Below are 19,498 nucleotides of genomic sequence, written 5' to 3'. Positions count from 1 at the left end.
TTCAAGATGCCAAGTGCTCTTCCGTCAAAAAATTCAAGGCATCACCTGTCTTCACCGAGGAGATGGCTCGAGCGATTGAGGTATTCAAGATATCTAAAGAATATCACGACAGCCATATGGTCTTCAGCGAGAAGGCTTTTCATCAGGCTCACAAAGAAGACTGAGTCGACTATCGAAAGTCGATAGAAGAGGAGCATCCGAAGCTTGATCTCGCCTTCTTAGATTATGAAAATGGAGATGAAGATGATGAGGAAGTTCACACTATCTCCGAACTTTCTATTTTCGAGAAGGAGAACGTTGCTGAGCTGCCTTCCTTTTCAACTGCTGATGCAGGTCCCTCCAAGCCTCCTTCGGATACAACACCCCAACAGAAGGTCGGAGATTGAATGCTTATACTTTTTGCCCCCTTCTCTCTTTTTTTTTCTGTAAGAAACTTTCATTTAATGATATAAAATTATGAGCATTTTGAATTTATTGTTTTCAATTTGTTTGCATAGTTAGTGAATGATGCTTGCGACGTCGGTCTGGTAGCTGCTGTTTTTTTACTAGCCACTCCTCTTTCTCCGATGATTGCAGTTAAGATTAAAGCTCACATTAAGAGCTTGAAAAAAAAATTCAAATTTTTTGCAAGAAAGATCGCCAATCGGGAAAAAAGACTGTGAAAGGCTCAAAAGAAACTTGATGAGGCTGAGAAAGAAGTCAGTGGACTTTAACAAGAGGTTCGGCAAGGAACTATAGTACGCAGTACCGAGAAGGCACGATCGACCAAAGAGATGTAGAGGATATCCAATGCAGCAGGAAAGCAATCCTAGGGCATGGCGATGAAGTTGACCGTATATCATCGTCAGCTTGACTCTGCACATGGAGAAATTTATGCCTTGGAGTCCTTGATTAAGTGTAGAAAATTTGGATGGGTGAGGTTCAAGCAGACATTGCAACTTTAAGATGAACTCCATAACACAGAGAGAAAATTTCAAAGTTGCAAAAAGCATTGAATGGGAAGAAGATGATCATCACTCCCAAGGACATACAACAGTGAGGTACCCAGGTGACGGCTCCTATCACCAATGTCGGCTTAAAAGAGCCTCTTTCGATCTCCAATGATGAAAGATTTTGATCGAAAGAGCAGGAACCAAAAGGCCGATCTCCGATGAAAGGAGAAAGAACTTCTTATTCTCGATCTCATGAGTAGCTAATGGACAGTTCTCAATCAACGATCCATACGATCTTTGCTGTCGGACGTCATTTCGACTATAGCTTTTGTCAGAATGTAATTCGAATCTATACCCACAACTTGATCTGTCCGAGCTACCCGATCTCGAGATGGACATGGAAGATGCTTTGATGCAGCTATGTGAAAAGTGAAAAAATATTTACATATTTTGCGAATTCATGATTCCCCACAAAGCGCGACGTGTCGAAAATCTTGATCGTAAAGGAACTTTTGAGATCAACTAGGTGCAATCAGCTGACGATGTCCCACCAGCTGAATAACCCACTTTTTTCTTTTCTTCATTTTGTCTTTTCTTCATCTTGTAATGTCAGATAAAGAGCTGACCAGACTCTTATAAACGCTTCTTGTGGGAATAAAGTTACAACTTTTCCAACTATGCATTCATGTATTTTTTTTATTATCATTTTCTGAATCATACTGACTCCGCATGGTCATCGCAAAATGTAAAAACTTTATCTAAATAAAATTTCAATCTTTGTAATACTACCCCCTACTCCCGAGTTCAAGAATCGGGCTGTGGAAGTAGCTATATGATGCAAGTTCTCAGGTTATGTACTGGTATCTTCTTTTTACCTTCGACACTAGAATAGAAATAGTTATAGCCAATCTTAGGCTTTTAGAATTCTTAAGACGATCAAAGATTGGGTTTAAATATAAGCCGATCAAAAATTTTTAACATCTCAAGATCGATCAAAGGCTAAGTTTAAATGTAAGTCGATCAAAGATTTTTAATATCTCAAGATCGATCAGAGATCGAGTTTCAATATAAGTCGATGAAAGATTTTTAACATCTCGAGGTTGATCAGAGGTCAAGTTCTAATATAAGTCGATCAAAGACTTTTAACATCTCGAGGCTGATCAGAAGTCAAATTTTAATATAAATAGATCAAAGACTTTTAACATCTCGAGACTAATCAGAGGTCGAGTTTTAATATAAGCCGATCAAAGACTTTTAACATCTCGAGGTCAATTAAAGGCCGAGTTCAAATATAAGCCGATCAAAGACTTTTAACATCTCGAGGCCGATCAAAGATCGAGTTTTAATATAAGCTGATCAAAAACTTTTAACATCTCAAGGCTGATCAAAGTCGAGTTCAAATATAAGTTGATCAAAAATTTTTAACATCTCAAGGTCGATCAAAGATCGAGTTCAAATATAAACCGATCAAAAACTTTTAACATCTCGAGGCTGATCTAAGATCAAATTTTAATATAAGTCGATCAAAGACTTTTAACATCTCAAGGCCGATCAGAGGTCGAGTTTTAATATAAGCTGATCAAAATCTTTTAATATCTCGAGGCCGATCAAAGATCGAGTTCAAATATAAGCCAATCAAAGATTTTTAACATCTCGAGATCGATCAAAGATCGAGTTTTAATATAAGCCGAATAAAGATCAAGTTCAAATATAAGCCGATCAAAGGCTTTACTCTCACTTATATGTGGAAGTACCAACATTGACAAATTGAAATATTTATTCATGCATATACTTTAGCAAAATTATAATATCACTGGTAATACATGCGGAGGTTAGCTGAGTTCCACAATCTTTGGAGTGGAGTTCCATCAAGCTGTATTAGTTTATAAGTTCTGGGGCATACCATCTCATCCACCTGATGTGGATCTTCCCAATTAGGTGATAGCTTTTTCTGTTTCATAGGCTATGAGACTTTGGTGCACCACAGCACCAGATCACCAACTGGAAATTCCTTAGACTTGACTCAAAAATTATAGTATTTGGCCACCTTTTGTTGGTAGGATGCCATTCGCACGACAGCTCATTCCCTACTCTCCTCAATCAGATCAAAATTGGTTCGCAACTATTCAAGTTGGTATTCTCGTTGTACTCCTGGACTTTGAAAGAAAGAAACCTAATCTCAATCGGTATAACTGCTTCAGCATCGAATGCAAGGTTGAATGGAGTTTCTCCGATCAAAATCTTTAAGTTGTTTGGTATGCTTACAACATATGATACAGCTCATCCATCCAAGACCCCTCAATTCGATTAAGTCTAGCCTTCAGACCTTGCAAGAGAATCCTGTTTGTTACTTTGACCTCCCTATTTGCTTGTGGGTGTTCGACTGAAGTGAAGCATTGTTCAATTCCAAGGTCTTCACAGAATTTTCGGAGTCGGGAGTCATTGAACTACCTGTCATTGTCAATCACCAGTACTCTTGGAAGATCATAACGGCAAACAATGGATTTTCAGATGAAGTCTTTATCCTTAGCCTCTGTTATACGGACTAGGGGCTCGACCTTCACCCACTTTGCGAAGTAATCAATGATCATCAAAAAAAATTTGCACTGACCTAAGGCTTGAGGAAAAAGACCCAGAATGTCCATTCTCCACTGAGTGAAAAGTCATGGAGTGGTGATAGGAGAAAGAGGCACTGCTGGTTGATGCTGAACATTAGAAATCTTCTGACAGCGCTCACACCTTCTGATAAAATCGAAGGCATCCTTTTGCATCGAAGGTCAATAATAGTCTTGTCGGAGGATTTTGTAAGAAAGAATCTTTATGCCTAAATAATTTCTACAAATCTCCTTGTGGATCTCTCTTAGTGCATAGTCTGCTTCGGACGGTCACAAACACCTCAAAAGCAGGAGAGAGAAGGATCGCTTATACAACTTGTCATCATAAAGCACATAGCGGGCAACCTGCTTGTAGATTTTTCGAGCTTTTCAACTGTCAGATGATAATTTATCCGATCTGAGATACTTCAGCAAAGGGTCAATCCAGCAAGGTTCTTCTTCAATCTGCTAAATAACAAGAGGTTCTTTCAAGCTTGAGTTTTTCAATATCTGAATGTAAGTTCTTTTTTAAAATTCAGACAGCAGAGAGGCTGCTAGCTTTGACAGTGCATCCGCCCGTGTATTTTGTGTCCGAGGTACCTGTTGGATATCAAAGCTTAGAAAAAATATGGTTAGTTCTTTTACCTTTTCGAGATACCTCTTCATATTTTTCTTCTACACTTCATATCCATCCTTGACTTACCCCATCACCAGTTGAGAGTCACTGAAACCTTCTAGAGTTTGGCTATCACATCCTTTACAAGTCTAGACCCGATAATTAAAGTCTCATACTCTACTTCGTTGTTGGTGGCTGAAAATTCAAATCGTAGATCATACTCCACCACATCACCTTCCGTCCCAGTTAAGATGATCCCAGCTCCTAATCTCGATGAATTGGAAGACCCATCCACATGAAGAATCCACTGGTCTTCAGGATCGTGGTTCATATTTATTTGTTCCTCTAGCACTATTGAGCTATCCTCCGTAGCCTTTGAGCCCTTCTCGTCAAGGATGGTACACTCAAAGATGAAGTCCGCCAAAATCTGAGCTTTAATTGAAGGCCTTGGATGGAACTTAATATCAAACTCAGAGAGTTGTAGGGCCCATTTTGCAACCTGTCCCGACATGTCCGAACGATGGAGGACTGCCTTGATCGATTGATCCATGAGCAATACTATTGTATGAGCTTGAAAATAAGATCGAAGCTTCTTTGCTATGATGACCAGAGCAAATATTAATTTTTTTAACTTTGTGTACCTGATCTCAACATTCTGAAGGACCTTACTTGAGTAATATACTGATTTTTGGATTCATCCTTCTTCCCAAATAAGAACCGAATTAATTACTGATAGAGATATAGTAAGGTAGAGTAACAATTCTTCTCCAGACTGGGGCTTTGTGAGTAAGGGTGCCGAGCTGAGGTACTGCTTCAACTTCTCAAATACTTTCTGATACTCAATCGTCCATTAGAAGTCCCTCAACTGCTTGAGGGTTTGAAAAAAAGGCAAACATCTCTCAGCCGATCTGGAGACGAAATGATTGAGTGAGGCGATCCTTCCAGTGAGGCGTAGAATTTTTTTTATATTTCTTGATGGGGACATCTCCAGGATCATCTTAATCTTCTTCGGATTTGCCTCAATTCCTCATCGAGAGACCATAGATCTGAGAAACTTTCTAGAGCTAACTTCGAAGGCATATTTTGTGAAATTCAACCACATCTGGAATTGACGTAGGGTGCTGAAGGTTTCTTGGAGGTCGGCTATGTGATCTAGGATGGTTCGACTTTTTATCAATATATTATCCACATAGACCTTTATATTGCGATCAATTTGATCTTTGAATATCTTATTCACCAATTGCTGATATATTGTCTCGGCATTCTTTAGCCCAAAGGGCATCATCCTGTAATAATAGAGCCCAGAGTCAGTAATAAAGGCCATTTTCTTCTCGTCCTCAGGCACCATCCAGATTTGATTATAACAGAAGAAGGCATCCATAAAGATAAGGAGCTCATGTCCAGAAGTGACATCCACCAATTGATCTATTTGAAGGAGAGGATAGCTGTCTTTGGAATAGACTTTATTCAGGTCAATGAAGTCGATGCACATGCATCATTTTTCGTTCGTCTTCTTGATTAGCACTGTGTTAGCGAGCCAATCAGGATACATTACTTCTCGGATGAAGCTGGCCTTAATCAACTTATCCACCTCCTCAGCAATTGCTTTCTGATACTATAGAGCAAAGCTTCTCTTCTTCTGCTTTATAGGGTGAAAGGTTGGATCCACTCCCAAGTGATGGATCATCATCTCCGGATCTATGCCAGGCATATCTGCTGCCATCCAAGCAAACAGATCTGTATTTTTCTATAAAAGAGTAGTTAGCCGAGCTTTGGTTACTTGATGTATGGGTGATCCGATTTTCACAGTTAGATGGAGATTTTTTTTCCTCAGAGGGACCTCCACTAGATCCTCAGACAGCCGAGCATACTCCCTAGCCAGATCATCATGAGCATCCAAATCTATTAGGAGTTCAGGTTGGGACATTGCTGGCTGTTCCTCTGTCCACAGCTTAGCAGTGAAATACTGTCAGGCCATGGCTTGATTGCCTCGGACTTGCCCCACTCCAGCTTCCATCAGAAACTTCATCATCAAGTGGTAGCTCAAAACCACTATCTTCAGTGCTCTTAGACTTGGTCGGCCAAGTATTGCATTGTAGGCTGACGGTAGGTTAAGCATAAGAAAATCAACATGGATAGTCATCTGCTTGGATTTGGTTCCCAAGGTAAGGGGCAGTCTAATAGTCCCCTCCAAAATTATCGAATTTTTGGAGAAACCTTGGATCGGAGTATTGAATTTATCCAACTGTTCGGGAACAAACCCCATTGTAGTGAAAGCAGCAAAGTATAACTGTCAACAGAACTTCCATTATTGATGAAAATACGGTGTATATTATAGTCAGCGATATTAGTAGTAATAACCACTGCATCATTGTGTGGGGTTTGTACACCTTCAGCATCTTGTTCGATGAAGATCATTGGTTCCTTGAGTCGAGGCCTCTTCATCGCATGCGACTCCACCAATCCAGATGAAACCCCAGTTATCATATAAATTTCACCCGACAAGGGTAGATCTTCTACTACCGCTTGCCCCTCTGCTTGTGGTTGTACTGGTGCCAGTTGAGGTTGAGGCTAAGGGGGCTGACGCTATCGCTGCTGAAGCACGAGATGTCTCCACTGCTGCTGTCCGATCCTTGAAGGATATTGGCGTGGAGGACCTTATCATCGGATGAACCGATCCAGCCTCCCCTCTCAGATCAAATGCTCAATTTTCTCTTTGAGCTGGTAACAATCTTCAGTATCATGACTGTGGTCACGATGATAGAGGCAATACTTATGTGGATCGTGGCATCTCGAATTTGTCTGCATCTTAGGAGGCGGAGGTAGCTTGACTTGCAGCTCCATCAAAATCTCTCTCCTAAGAGTATTCAAAAGAGTGAGATCACCAAATCGCCTCGAAGGTGAATGATTCCTCTTTGACGAAATATTCTTTCTCCTCGATGGGGATCTTGAACGACGGTGATTTCCACCACTTCGTTTGGGAAAACGAGCCCTGCTCTGCTCTTGATTCCCTACAGTTGGGGTTATTCAGATGGTTTCTTCCATCAGAAAATCTTTCAATTGGGCATATTTCTCTATTCGAACCAGCATTTCTAGTAAATATCAAAGAAAGATCTTCAACAATGACTTTTTGAAGTCATCCATCAACAATCCATCCTTCAAGGCTAACATTGCGATCGAGTGATCTAGGTCGCAGACTTCCAACATAGCTCTGTTGAACCGAGCTACATAAGATCGAATAGACTCACCCTCCTTCTATTTGCTGGTCTGAAGGTAGTCTGAGTGCTTCTGTTGTCATCGACTAGTGATGAAGTGGGCAGCAAAAGCTTGGCTCAGCTGCCGAAGAGAGTGAATAGAAGCTGGTTTCAGACTGAAATACCAATGTCGGGCCACCCCTTCAAAGTGGAGGGGAAGGCTCGGCACAAGATAGCATCGAAGATTTTCTGTAGGAGCATGACTGCTCGAAAGCTGTTGATATGATCGGTGGGGTCTGTGGTCCTATCATAACTCTCCAGCTAAGGAACCTTGAAGTTTGGTGGGATAGATTTTTGGAGGATGCTCGTCACAAAAGGCGGTTTAGAATCGAATCTGTCGGATAGTGCTAACGAGTTGTTGCAAATCTGCTGGATCTTTCGATACATTTCTTGAAGTCTTCACTCAACTTTCATATCTCAGTTGGTATATACTTCAGAGCATGGAGGAGATCGTCGGTCGAAGGTTGAATCATGCCCCGACTGAGGACTCAGAGACCGCCATCTCCTTAATTCTTGAGTCTGATCCACCGTCAGTTGCTGGATCGGAGGGATCTGGGTTTGATTCGTCGGCTGTGGTGCCGATGGAGGCTGAATCACTGCCTGAACGATAGTCGTTAGTTGTTTCACCTGCTAGAAAAGTAGGTTGAATTGCTCCACCCTCACCGTCGCGAGTTACTGCACCAGCGCAGGAACTTTCACCGTCACTGGAGGTGCAGGAGCAGAGTGATTTATTTCATTCTACATCTGTCGGGAGGTGGAGGTGTTGGTTCGCCTAGAGAAAGTCCTGTGTGGAGCCATCTTTGAGAGTTCCTAACTTATCTACTTCTTTCTATAGGACATGAGATTCGGTCCTTCTTCTATCTGTTGCGGCTTGTTTTGGATTGACGTCCGAAGACAAAGAGGCATAGCGCTAAAGCAACCTGCAAAAAAGTCCAAGCTGGAGGATTGTGCTCCGACGAGAACCCTCCAACGCCCAAATTAGAATACGGAAACAAAGAAACAGAGTTTTAGCTCTCTAAGATGGATTACTTATCTGGATCCTCAGAGTTTGAGTATTTATAGAGAAGATGGCTGTGTAACTATTTTTGATAGATAGGCTGGTCAAATCTAGTACAGTTATTTGATTGTGATTCTCGAGATTAGATAGTTATACCTGAAAGATTCTCAGGATCAGGTAGTTACACCCAGATAGTATTGACAGTTATGGTCAGATAGTATTGACAGCTATGGCCAGTTGGCGCCTGCCTTTTGAATCTAAGCCTGATCAATCTGCTTCCGAGAAGAGATCAGAGAGTGTAATGTGCCGACTAGGAGTTGTGATTGAGTTTTTCGACTAAAGCTCGGTTAGGTGGATTAATCCGAAAGACTAGCTGACTCACAGTTGTTATGCTAACTAAAGATTGTTCCGATATGCAAGCCGTGTAGGGATCGGATGCGATCGGAGATCGACCAATTGATTCTCTATGTAATAGTTGGACCAAATGCACACCGATCAAAGGTCGGACGAGTCATAATCAATCATACGACTGTACTGCTTAAGGTGTGCAATCTGACTGGCTCTTTTAAATCAAAAGTCGGGTCAAAAATATACCAACGAGAGGTCAGACAGAATAGTCTCCGATCAGAGATCGGAATAGATATTTATCGACCAGAGGTCAAGCAAAGTACAATAATTAGATTGCTTGTAAGGTGTTGATATAGATTTGATAGATCATAATAAGTTTGAATCTTCATATATAATTAATCTATTTCAAATTATTTTTAACAAATATTATTTCGATCTGCTTTGTAGTAGAAATTTAGAGGCTCTGTCTGCTTCCCGTGCCTCACATGGCCATCTTAACTATTCATCCACACCCTTCTGTGCTTGAAAAGTCAATAAGCATTTGAAGAAATCTCCGTCAGTTGTACTGGAATATGCCTCCTGCGACGGATGGTGCATTTGAAAAAGCTAGATGATATGTTAAAGCAATATCCCATCTTATGGAAAAGGTTAGATGATATATTATTAGATTGGGTTGTACTTCAATCTAACCCTATCTGCAGTCAAGTAGATGATAGCATAGAGTCACGTGATAATATTCACTATCAAATTCTCAAAAATTAATTAGCTACTGAAACTTTAAATCCACTGCAATATAATCTAATGGTATATCTCTATTACAAAATATTATCACATGAAGATCACATCATAATTAAACTTTTAAAAAATGCCAAAACTATTCTTCCTACTAACTTAGCAAGGGACTCTAGTTTTAACATAAAAAAATGAAAAGATAGGATGTATGCATATGAATAATAGAGAATAAAATGCTTTGAGATCTATATAGTTAAATAGATGATAGAGAATAGAATGAGTTGAGATTTGCACATACGAATGAATAATAGAAGATGAAATACTTTGAGATTTGTGTAGATAGATAAATGTCAAAAGATAAAAGTTTTGAGATCTGTACAAGCAGATGAATGATAAAGAATAGAGTGTCTTGAGATCTAGACAAATGGATGGATCATAGAGAATAGAGTACTTTAAAATATATACGGATAGATAGATGATAAAATATGGAGTGCTTTGAGATCTATGTAAATAGATGAATGATCAAGAATAAAGTGCTTTGAAATCTAGGCATATGAATGGATGATGGAAGATTGAGTGCTTTAGCATCTTATAAGTAGTTGGATGATAAAGAATGAAGAGCTTTGAGATCTGTGTTGATAGATAGATGCCAGATAATGGAGTACTTTGAGATCTATGCAGATAGATAAATGATAAAGGATGGAGTGCTTTAAGATCAATACAAGTAGATGGATGATTGAGAAGAGAATGCTTTGAAATCTATGTAGATAAATAAATAATAGAGAATCGAGAGTTTTGAGATTTATATAAATGGATGAATGATAGAGGATATGGTGCTTTAAGATCTATATAGGTAGATAGATGAGAGAGTATGAAGCACTTTGCAATTTGTGTAGAAAAATAGATGATAGAGGATGAAGTATTTTAAGATCTATGTAAGCAGCTGAATGATAGAGGATGGAATATTTTAATATCTATGTAAGCAGATAGATGGAGCACTTTGAGATTTCTGTAGGTGAATGAATGACAAATAAAGTATTTTTATATCTATACAGGTGGATGAATGATGAAGGATGGAGCACTTTAAGATTTATACCTATAGATGAATGATAGAGGATAAAAGACTTTGAGATCTATGTAAATAGATAAATAAAAGATGGAACACTTTGAGATCTCTGCAGGAGGATGAATCATAGAGGATGGTGTTTTTTAAGATCATATGAAAATTATGATCCAACCTTTCTGAATTAAGGATATTTTGCTATTTTTTTGTTATCCTTTTAACTGTGTTAAGATCCAAATAGATGGTTGGCCAGATTATAATGAAAATAAAAATTTTAGTGGCTAAATAAAATCTTTTAAATTCTTGAGAATAAAATGTAACTGACTTAAACTTAAAAGGACATATCTGTAATTTTTCCTCCCATACACATATTTTTAATTTTTAATATGATAAAAAATATTTAAATAAGATATTAAATGTTAAATGAAGGACTTGTCTTTGCGGTTCCTAGCTACATGCCCCAACTTACCTCCCTGGTTTTCTATTTTTAGTTTTTGGTACATACCCTATCTCGGTTTGACAGTTTGATGGGATGGGAGAAATGCAAGGAGGGGAGCACGAATGCAGAGTGCTAATAGAATGGGAAGGAGAAACATGGATGGTCAGACACTCCTCATACTCGGATGCATAGCGGGAGTAGGCGTTATACGGTATAATAGATGACAAAATAATTCAACATGATATTTACCATTCTAAATTAATCCCTTCTAAATACTTCATTGGCAACATCACCGTATCACCATATCAACTAGTGTTTAATAAATCGCCACAATTTTTTCACATGCAATTTGTAATGCATGTTAAACTAGAAGAAAAAGTTCCCTGTTTTGTATGAAGATTGTTTTTTCAAGCTTTCCTTATTAAGTTTGTTTCAAATCTTGCATACATGCTGTTATTGTTCTAATAATGTGAAAGGTTAGTTTGTTTCTCCAAATCTTGCATATATGCTGTTATTATTTTAATAATGTGAAAGACACCAATAGTCCCACATCGATTGTAAGTCAAGAAGAACTCATGCTTATAAGGAAGAAAAAATCATTTCCACGTGAAGCATATTTAAAAAAATAAAATCGTGAGGCCCATGGACCAGAGCGGATAATACCTCACGTGACGGGTTGAGTCCTTATCCGCAACAATGACGCACCAAGAAGGATTCGAGGTCCGCCTCGATTTCGACGGGTTGAGTCCTTGTCCGCAACAATGACGCACCAAGAAGGATTCGAGGTCCGCCTCGATTTCCTGGGGCTGAGGTCCTCCTCGACTAATTGTAGAGCTCTTCGGACTGTACACATCGGAGTCCCCCTTGACTGGAGGCTCTAATAATGTGAAAGACACCAATAGTCCCACATCGATTGTAAATCAAGAAGAACTCATGCTTATAAGGAGGAAAAAATTTTTCCCACGTGAGATGCCTTTTAAAGGACAAAACCGTGAAGCTCATGGACCAGAGCGGACAATACCTCACGTGATGGACTGAACCCTTATCCATAATACATGCTGATAATTTTTTTAATTAAATATTAATCATCCTTTTTGCTTCTAATTTTTTGATTGCCCTTCTTCCTCAATTTTAGATTGTAGATAAGGATCCATCCCTGTCCAGAAGTTGAATTTTAAATGATACACTCATATATATTATATAAAATGTACAAGTTTTTTTCAATCTTCCATTCAATCTTTGAAACCCAATCCTTATTATATATACTACTAGTTCCCAATGCAATCAACAGTCTTTAGAGCTTCCACTTGTTGCATTGTTACAGAATGTATATTATAATTTCTTGTTACCATGGCATCTTGCTATTTGGGACCAAGAAATTATTAGGTGGATCATATCTACCATACATCTAGGATGGAATAAATCCATCTAATAATTTCTTCCTAAGATAAAATAAAGCAATATTCAATGATTTCACTTTAGATTGCACAATGGATCTAATATACCTAATAATTTTTCTTTCAGATGAACTCTTGGAATAGAGAAATTAGTGCACGTCAATATGACTGTACATGCAGTGCATGACAGCTACTGAATTTTATAATGATACATTGACATATTTGATGATTGGAGCCTACAGCAATCAGTAGTCATGACTGCATCTGTGGCCACATATTGCATATATTGTAGAAAATAATTTCTTTTGGAAACGAGAGAAATCCGCGGCCTCAGGAGAACCAAACATTTTAAGTTTGTTACCATCATCCATGAGGATTCCCTCCCTCACTTGTAGTTTCCTTTTTCAACCCAACGCAGCGTTAAATTGTCTCTGCCGTTTGGATTGGTCATCTAAAAAAATTATAAAACAAAATCTAAAAAAAAATATAGTATATAGATAAAAAAATTTAAAAAAAATTAAAAAAGGGATTTGGAATAAATTAATGGATCTAGAATGAAATAAATTCATTTAATAATTTTATTCTAGGATAAAATGAATAAACATAACATGATTTTATATTAAATTCATCATGTGCATATGATCCATCTAATAATTTCTTTTTGAAACCAATCCTTAAAATAGAAAAATCATTACCTACATTATATGTATCAGGATGAACATGCATATCCTAGCTGCCGAATCCTATGGCGATGCATGGATGTAGCTGATGAATGAGATTTGAGCTTGTGCATAGCCACATGTTGTATATACATAGTATCGGCAATAATTTTTTTTCTGGAAACAAGAGAAATCCGCAGTCTTAGGAGAACCAAGTATCTCAATTTTGTTACCATGAGGACTCCCCCATGTCCACGTTAGTTTCTTTTTCAACCCATCTCATCATTAGTTTGCCTCTGCCGTGCGGACTAGTCAAGTAAGCCAGCCTCCAGAGTCCTACCTCATTTGAGAAAACATAACAAACAAAATCTAAAAAAATAAAGTACAAAGATTATAAAAAAATTATAAAAAAAAATCAAAAAGAAGTAAAGGCCTTCCTAACGATTTCCTCCGACTCTGATCTATTTAAGTTCGTCGCTGGCTTCTAACCCACAGCCCTCCCACCTCTAAAACAACAAGAGACACATACATCAGAAGCCATGGAGGTGGAATCACAGCAACAGCAGCAGCAACCCCCCACCAAGAACCAAATAAGCAAACACTTGAGATGGTTCCTCATGGCCCTAAACTTCACCATCATGGTCATCGGCACCGCCGTCAGCCCCCTTCTCCTCCGCCTCTACTTCCTCAAAGGCGGCACCCGGAAATGGCTCTCGAGCTGGCTCCAGACCGGCGGGTGGCCTCTTCTCTTCATCCCCCTCGTCATCTCCTACGCCCACCGCCGCCGCTGCGGCGGCGGGAGACCAACCAAGCTCTACCTCATCACACCACCTCTCTTTCTCTCCTGCACCGTCCTCGGCTTCCTCGTCGGCCTCGACGATTTCCTCTATGCCTATGGGATGTCGTACCTCCCGGTATCGACATCATCGATCCTTATATCGACTCAGCTCGGTTTCACCGCTTTGTTCGCTTTTTTTATAGTGAAACAGAAGTTTACGTCCTTCTCGGTGAACGCCGTGGTGCTGCTGAGCATCGGAGCGGTGATATTGGGGTTGCATGCGAGCGGGGATCGGCCCAAGGGGGAGTCGAACACGCTGTATTATTGGGGTTTTTTTATGACGCTGGCTGCGGCGGTGCTGTATGGGTTTATTCTGCCGCTGGTGGAGCTGACCTACGCCAAGGCGAAGCAGGTGGTTAGCTATACGTTGGTCATCGAGATGCAGCTGGTGATGGGATTCTTTGCCACGGTATTTTGCACTGTGGGAATGCTGGTGAACAACGATTTCCATGTGAGTACTCTCCTCCCCTCACTTTCTCTCTTTCTTCCACTCCAATTTTTCGAGGTTGTGTTGCTGGTAAACCTAAGTTTTAGTTTTAGCGAGTTGGGATCCCCCTGCGGTGCGCGTTTTGCAGAACAGAGGGAGTGCTCGAATTCTCCAGATAAAGCAATCTTTTACATGGAGAGCGTACACTACGGAACAACGTTTTTTTTTTTTTAGCGCATACACTACGGAATACTGTGCCATCATCCCAAAAAAAAAAAAAAAAAATCACCATCAAATAAGACACTATTGATGCAAGTCATATGCATCCAATCTTTTAATATTGGCCATCTAGAGAAGCACAAAACCTAGGTTGCATCATGGAGATTCTCGGTTGTCGGGACTTGGTCGATCCTACGAACTAAAACGTACGGAACAGAGGATCAAAAGTTTTATCTTAGCAATCTGAAAAAAAATAAAAAAAACTGCAGGACACTGCGCGTGACTTGCACCTACCACTATACGAGAGATAATTTGTTAGGAGGCTGGCGCTTACAAAAAGAACTAAAAAATTAAGGAAAGTGAAAAACCTCGATCTCCGTAGAAGGGAACCGCGGACTTTTTGATACTTCAAAAATAAAAGGTGCGTTTGGTTACATTTTTTTATTTTTAATTTTTAATTTTTTAATTTTTTTTAATTTTTATTATTTTTATTATTAAATAAAAATAAAAAATAAAAAATATATTTGATAATTAGAATGTTATAGAGTAAAAAGTAATGTTTGGAGATGACAGACGAAGAGCTCAACGAAAGAGAGGAGTTCGAAAAGAGAAGGAAAAGATGGTGGAGAGGTGAAGAACTCGACGAAGAAGAAAGATTCAGGTTTTTTACTTATTGATTTGGTATTTTAGATACGAAGAAGTAAAAAAAATAAAAAAATAAATTTTAAAAAATAAAAAAATTTTATTTTATATGTAAAGTAATTATTTTAATTTTTTATTTTTTATGATTTTATTAAATATTATTTTTTTAATTTTTATTTTTTAAAATTAAAAAATAAAAAAAAATATATTTTTTTAATAACTAAGCAAACGCATTCAAAATTATTATTGAGTCCAAGTCGAAGTGGAGCCCGAGTATGTGTTGGTATGCATTCCATGTTTGAGTGGATTGCTTATCGAGGTATCTAATGGACAAGATGTTGCTTCTACTCCTTTCTAAATTTGCGGCCACTTGCTGTCCTTTTCTTCATCGGCCTTGGACATCGTAGTATAATAATATGGTTTGGGGAAGAGTTTAGCGGCAAGGCCTTATCATGCAGGTATTTGTTTAATCTAATATTAACTATATAATCTAAAATATTTATATAAAATTAATATTTAAATTATATTTTATGATTAATTTTTTATTAAAATTTTAAATTATTATAAAAAATATTAAAATAAATCTGATTTATAATCTATGTGGATTTATATGGGTTAGAAGATACTACAATACCATATATTTGGACGGGCCAAAAATTGAGCATAGTGTTAATTTATAGTTAAATTTGTACATATGGCAATCCATATAGATATATATTTAGTTCTATATTAACAATATATTGAATAGATCTGAAATACTTATAGTAGCTAAGAAAATTAAATAATATTGTTTGACTAATTTTTTTTGTTCGGAATTCTGGTTGTTATACATATCATTATTCTAAGTTATGAGGAATATATAGGTGTGATTAGCCAAGGTTTCAATGCTGCCGTCCTAATGTGTCTAAATTGTACTCTGTGTGGCAGATTGATGGTATGTAGGTTAATAGATTGAAGGTACCTTGTTATCGTTGCTCGTAAAATCTCTTGATGGTTGTACAATCCCATCTATACCGGAGATTTGGGAGGGTTAGAACTATTTGGATGAGGGTCGTTTTATATGGCCGCTTCTTCGTTTAGAAGATGAAAAATATTAGTTGGTTGATACCTGAACGGAACGTTTCTTCGATTTGCCATTTTCTTCCTCGTTCCGTATACAATAAGGAGATGAAGTATGTTAGTAATAATGATACGAGGGTTAAACAATAATTATACAAGATCCCGATCTTTTTCCTACTCGTAGATACCACCCTTCTTTCAATAAATAAATAAATAATTAGTTGCCTATTAAATATATAATAATGCTATAAAGTTGGGACAAGCTAGGTTGCTGCTTCACCGTTCTCTGTCTTTCAGAGTTCTAAAAAAAAAAAAAAAAAAGCTTCCTATCTCACCATGATTTTTAATATAAGGTTTAAATATGGAAAAAATAAAAATTATGTCCATATATATAGAGTGATCATTCACCACTACTCATATTTCAACTGCATATTGAGATATAAAAAATATTCAGATAATGACCATTCAGTTCAAAAAGTCAAGGAGAAGATAAAGCAGTATGGCCCTATCCCTGTGTCACTAATCAAGCTCTACACCATGTGCTTAAAAAAAAAAAAAAAGGAAAAAAAAAACACCTGCTACTTGATTATTATATGATCACAACCATCCATTAAACATTAGTTGCTAATCAATGGACTAAACACAGTACTAGTGGGACATTTTAGTGAGAATGACATTTATTTTGGTGTTATGGATGAGCTTCCTTTGTGCTCAGAAAAATGCTTGTTGGACCGTGTGTAAGACTATGATTCCCTGGGACAGCTTATCTGTAGAATATTAGTCTCTAGGCCGCTTTGTAATAAAATATTATAAAGTCTAACTAAAGTCACCAACTGGACCAAGGTCTGGTCGTTGGCATCACCATGTGCTAAGGCCGTCTCAGGACGGCGTCTTTGTCGCCGTATTTCCTTAGGAAGAAAATATCTAATTGATGTCATGTTGATTAGAAAATGAAGCCAAAACTTGGTGTTTTATGAGCTTCTCACCTATGTAGATTCTACAAAATGCTGTTCTCTCAAGAGATTGAGGAGATGTTTCGTTGAGGGGATTTGAATTATGGAATGAAACTTGGAATGATTGACTTCTGCTATTCCAACCATTTAATTGGAGAGAATCACGTTCCTATTTTCATTCCAGAAATGAATAGGAAGTCTCCAAAATTCAGTCCCAACTCTCCTTTAATATTCAAATCCAGTTTCGGTGATAATTTCAATTCTAGTCATGAACTGAACACGTTGAGGAACACGATCATTCGAATTTGAATTCATTTCGATTTCGATTCGAATCGTGAAATAAGCACATTCTAATGGGTTATTTAGCACACAACCAGAATCAGAATCGGAATAGAAATTGAAATAATCATTTCTCTGTAGTATTTGATTCATGACTAGCTAGAATCAAAATTAAAATTGAAATAGATATTTGAATCCTTAGAGAAAAATCGAGATTAGATTTTAGATGAATTAGATCGTTCCCATTCTGCTCTAGAATCGAAATCGAAATAGAACTTCTCCAATCAAACGGTTGAAATAGGAGTAATTTATTTTCATTCCTGCACCAACTCTCTCCAACTAATTACCTCCCAAGTGCATTGCATATTTATAGACTCTCATTTATCTGTTTTTTTTTTAATAAGTACATGCAATACACATGCTATGAAATTACTGCCGCCTCCATGTTCTTATGTCGGCATCCACGAAGGTATATAAATGTCCTAGTATGTTTTCACACACTCTTCAGCATTTCGCCTTTAACAGGAGAATAGACATGTGAATGGAGTCTTGCCTCCATGATCACACTTGTTTGACAATTACGGATTCTGGATACCATTTTTGAATAACGTATTTTTAAAAGTATGGGCCCAACTAATTATAATACTTTAACAAGCAACCGCACCTACGTGGCCCCTCCGTAGCCCAAACTCAAGCCAACATTCATAGTCTAGCTATGTTAACTTTGCCCAATTTTTGTTACCAAAAAAAAAATAATAATAAAATAATATATATATATATATATATATATATATATATATATATATATATATATATATATATATATATATATATATATATATATATATATATATATATATATATACTTTGCCCAATTTTGACTTCACGTAGAGCATTCTGATTCACTGCAGGCCATCCCGAGAGAAGCCCAGGAGTGTGAGCTGGGCGAGTTAAGATACTACGAGCTGCTCATCTGGTCCGCCATCCTTTGGCAGTTCTTCTTCTTGGGAACGGTGGGTGCCATCTTCTACGGCTCGGCCCTGCTCGCCGGGATCATCATGGCCGTCCTCATCCCCGTTACGGAGGTCCTCGCCGTCGTCTTCTTCCACGAGCCCTTCAGCGGAGGGAAGGGTGTGGCGCTCGCGCTGGCGCTCTGGGGCTTCGTCTCCTACTTTTACGGCGAGTTCCTTGAGAGCAAGAAAAAAAAGCCACTGGTGGACCCCGGGCATCTGGATTCTGGGAATAATTAGGACCTGCTTTGTCTTTTTCTTTGTCGTATTTAATACTTGGATGGATACGGAGGTCAAGTTGTGAGGCATGTGGGGTAGGGAACGACGCTGATGTAGAAGATTAGAATTAATGCCCGGTGATATCATATTGTAATCAACATTGGGTTGGATACGTAATGGTTTCTTTGGTTGATGACTGATGACTAATTTGGAAGTGTGTGAAAGCTGCTAATTCTCCAAGCACGTGTGCACAAAATAAATGAGAATGGGAGGAGTACACGCAAAGGGGGAAATATTTTAATTTAGTGAATGGTCAAATTTTTGAGATGCCTAAATTATCTTTATTTTCAAAATATCTCAATTTGAATGTATACCACTTCTGTACGAATGAACATATATGGGTAAAGAATAAAATTAAAATTGATTCAATATATTTATATTTATATTTGTTTTATTTGATAAATATAAATATGGATACGAATATTTGTCAGATGTAAAATCTCATATCTATATTTATTTTAAATAAATATAAATATAAATTAAATATTAAAATTAGGGATATAAATATATATAGAAGTCGAATAATTAAATTTTATAATCACAATAAAAAAAGATATCACTACACAGATGCTAAATCAAGATAATAGCATATTAATAATATAATTATATATATTTTTTTTTTTTAAATTTATCAATACTATATAAAATTAAATATAAATATAAATAAAATCGAATATGCAGATATGTATTGAATGGTTATTTGTTTATATTTGTATTCATTTTCTTTTGACGGGTATAGATAAGAATAGTGCTCAAATTTT

The 19,498-nt window shown here is 37.6% G+C and overlaps 1 protein-coding gene across 1 annotated transcript; it reads left to right on the top strand.

The window, feature by feature from the left end:
- Positions 1 to 13,508: 13,508 nt before the first annotated feature.
- On the top strand, positions 13,509 to 18,870 carry LOC105058467 (purine permease 3). The gene is made up of 2 exons (XM_010941413.4): positions 13,509 to 14,320; positions 18,360 to 18,870. The coding sequence occupies exons 1-2, from the start codon at positions 13,571 to 13,573 to the stop codon at positions 18,696 to 18,698; spliced, it is 1,089 nt and encodes a 362-aa protein (XP_010939715.1). The 5' UTR covers positions 13,509 to 13,570; the 3' UTR covers positions 18,699 to 18,870.
- The last annotated feature ends 628 nt before the right edge of the window (positions 18,871 to 19,498 follow it).

This window comes from Elaeis guineensis, chromosome 15, assembly GCF_000442705.2.
Source record: "Elaeis guineensis isolate ETL-2024a chromosome 15, EG11, whole genome shotgun sequence".
Taxonomy (NCBI): Eukaryota; Viridiplantae; Streptophyta; class Magnoliopsida; order Arecales; family Arecaceae; genus Elaeis; species Elaeis guineensis.
The sequence above is the reverse complement of the archived record's forward strand: the minus strand, read 5'-3'. Positions and strand labels throughout refer to the sequence as shown.

Excerpts from the sequence above, each read along its gene's own strand:
- LOC105058467 (XM_010941413.4), top strand. The coding sequence starts at position 13,571 with ATGGAGGTGGAATCACAGCAACAGCAGCAGCAACCCCCCACCAAGAAC. Across the intron at positions 14,321-18,359 it reads TGGTGAACAACGATTTCCAT|GCCATCCCGAGAGAAGCCCA; the intron begins GTGAGTACTCTC and ends GATTCACTGCAG.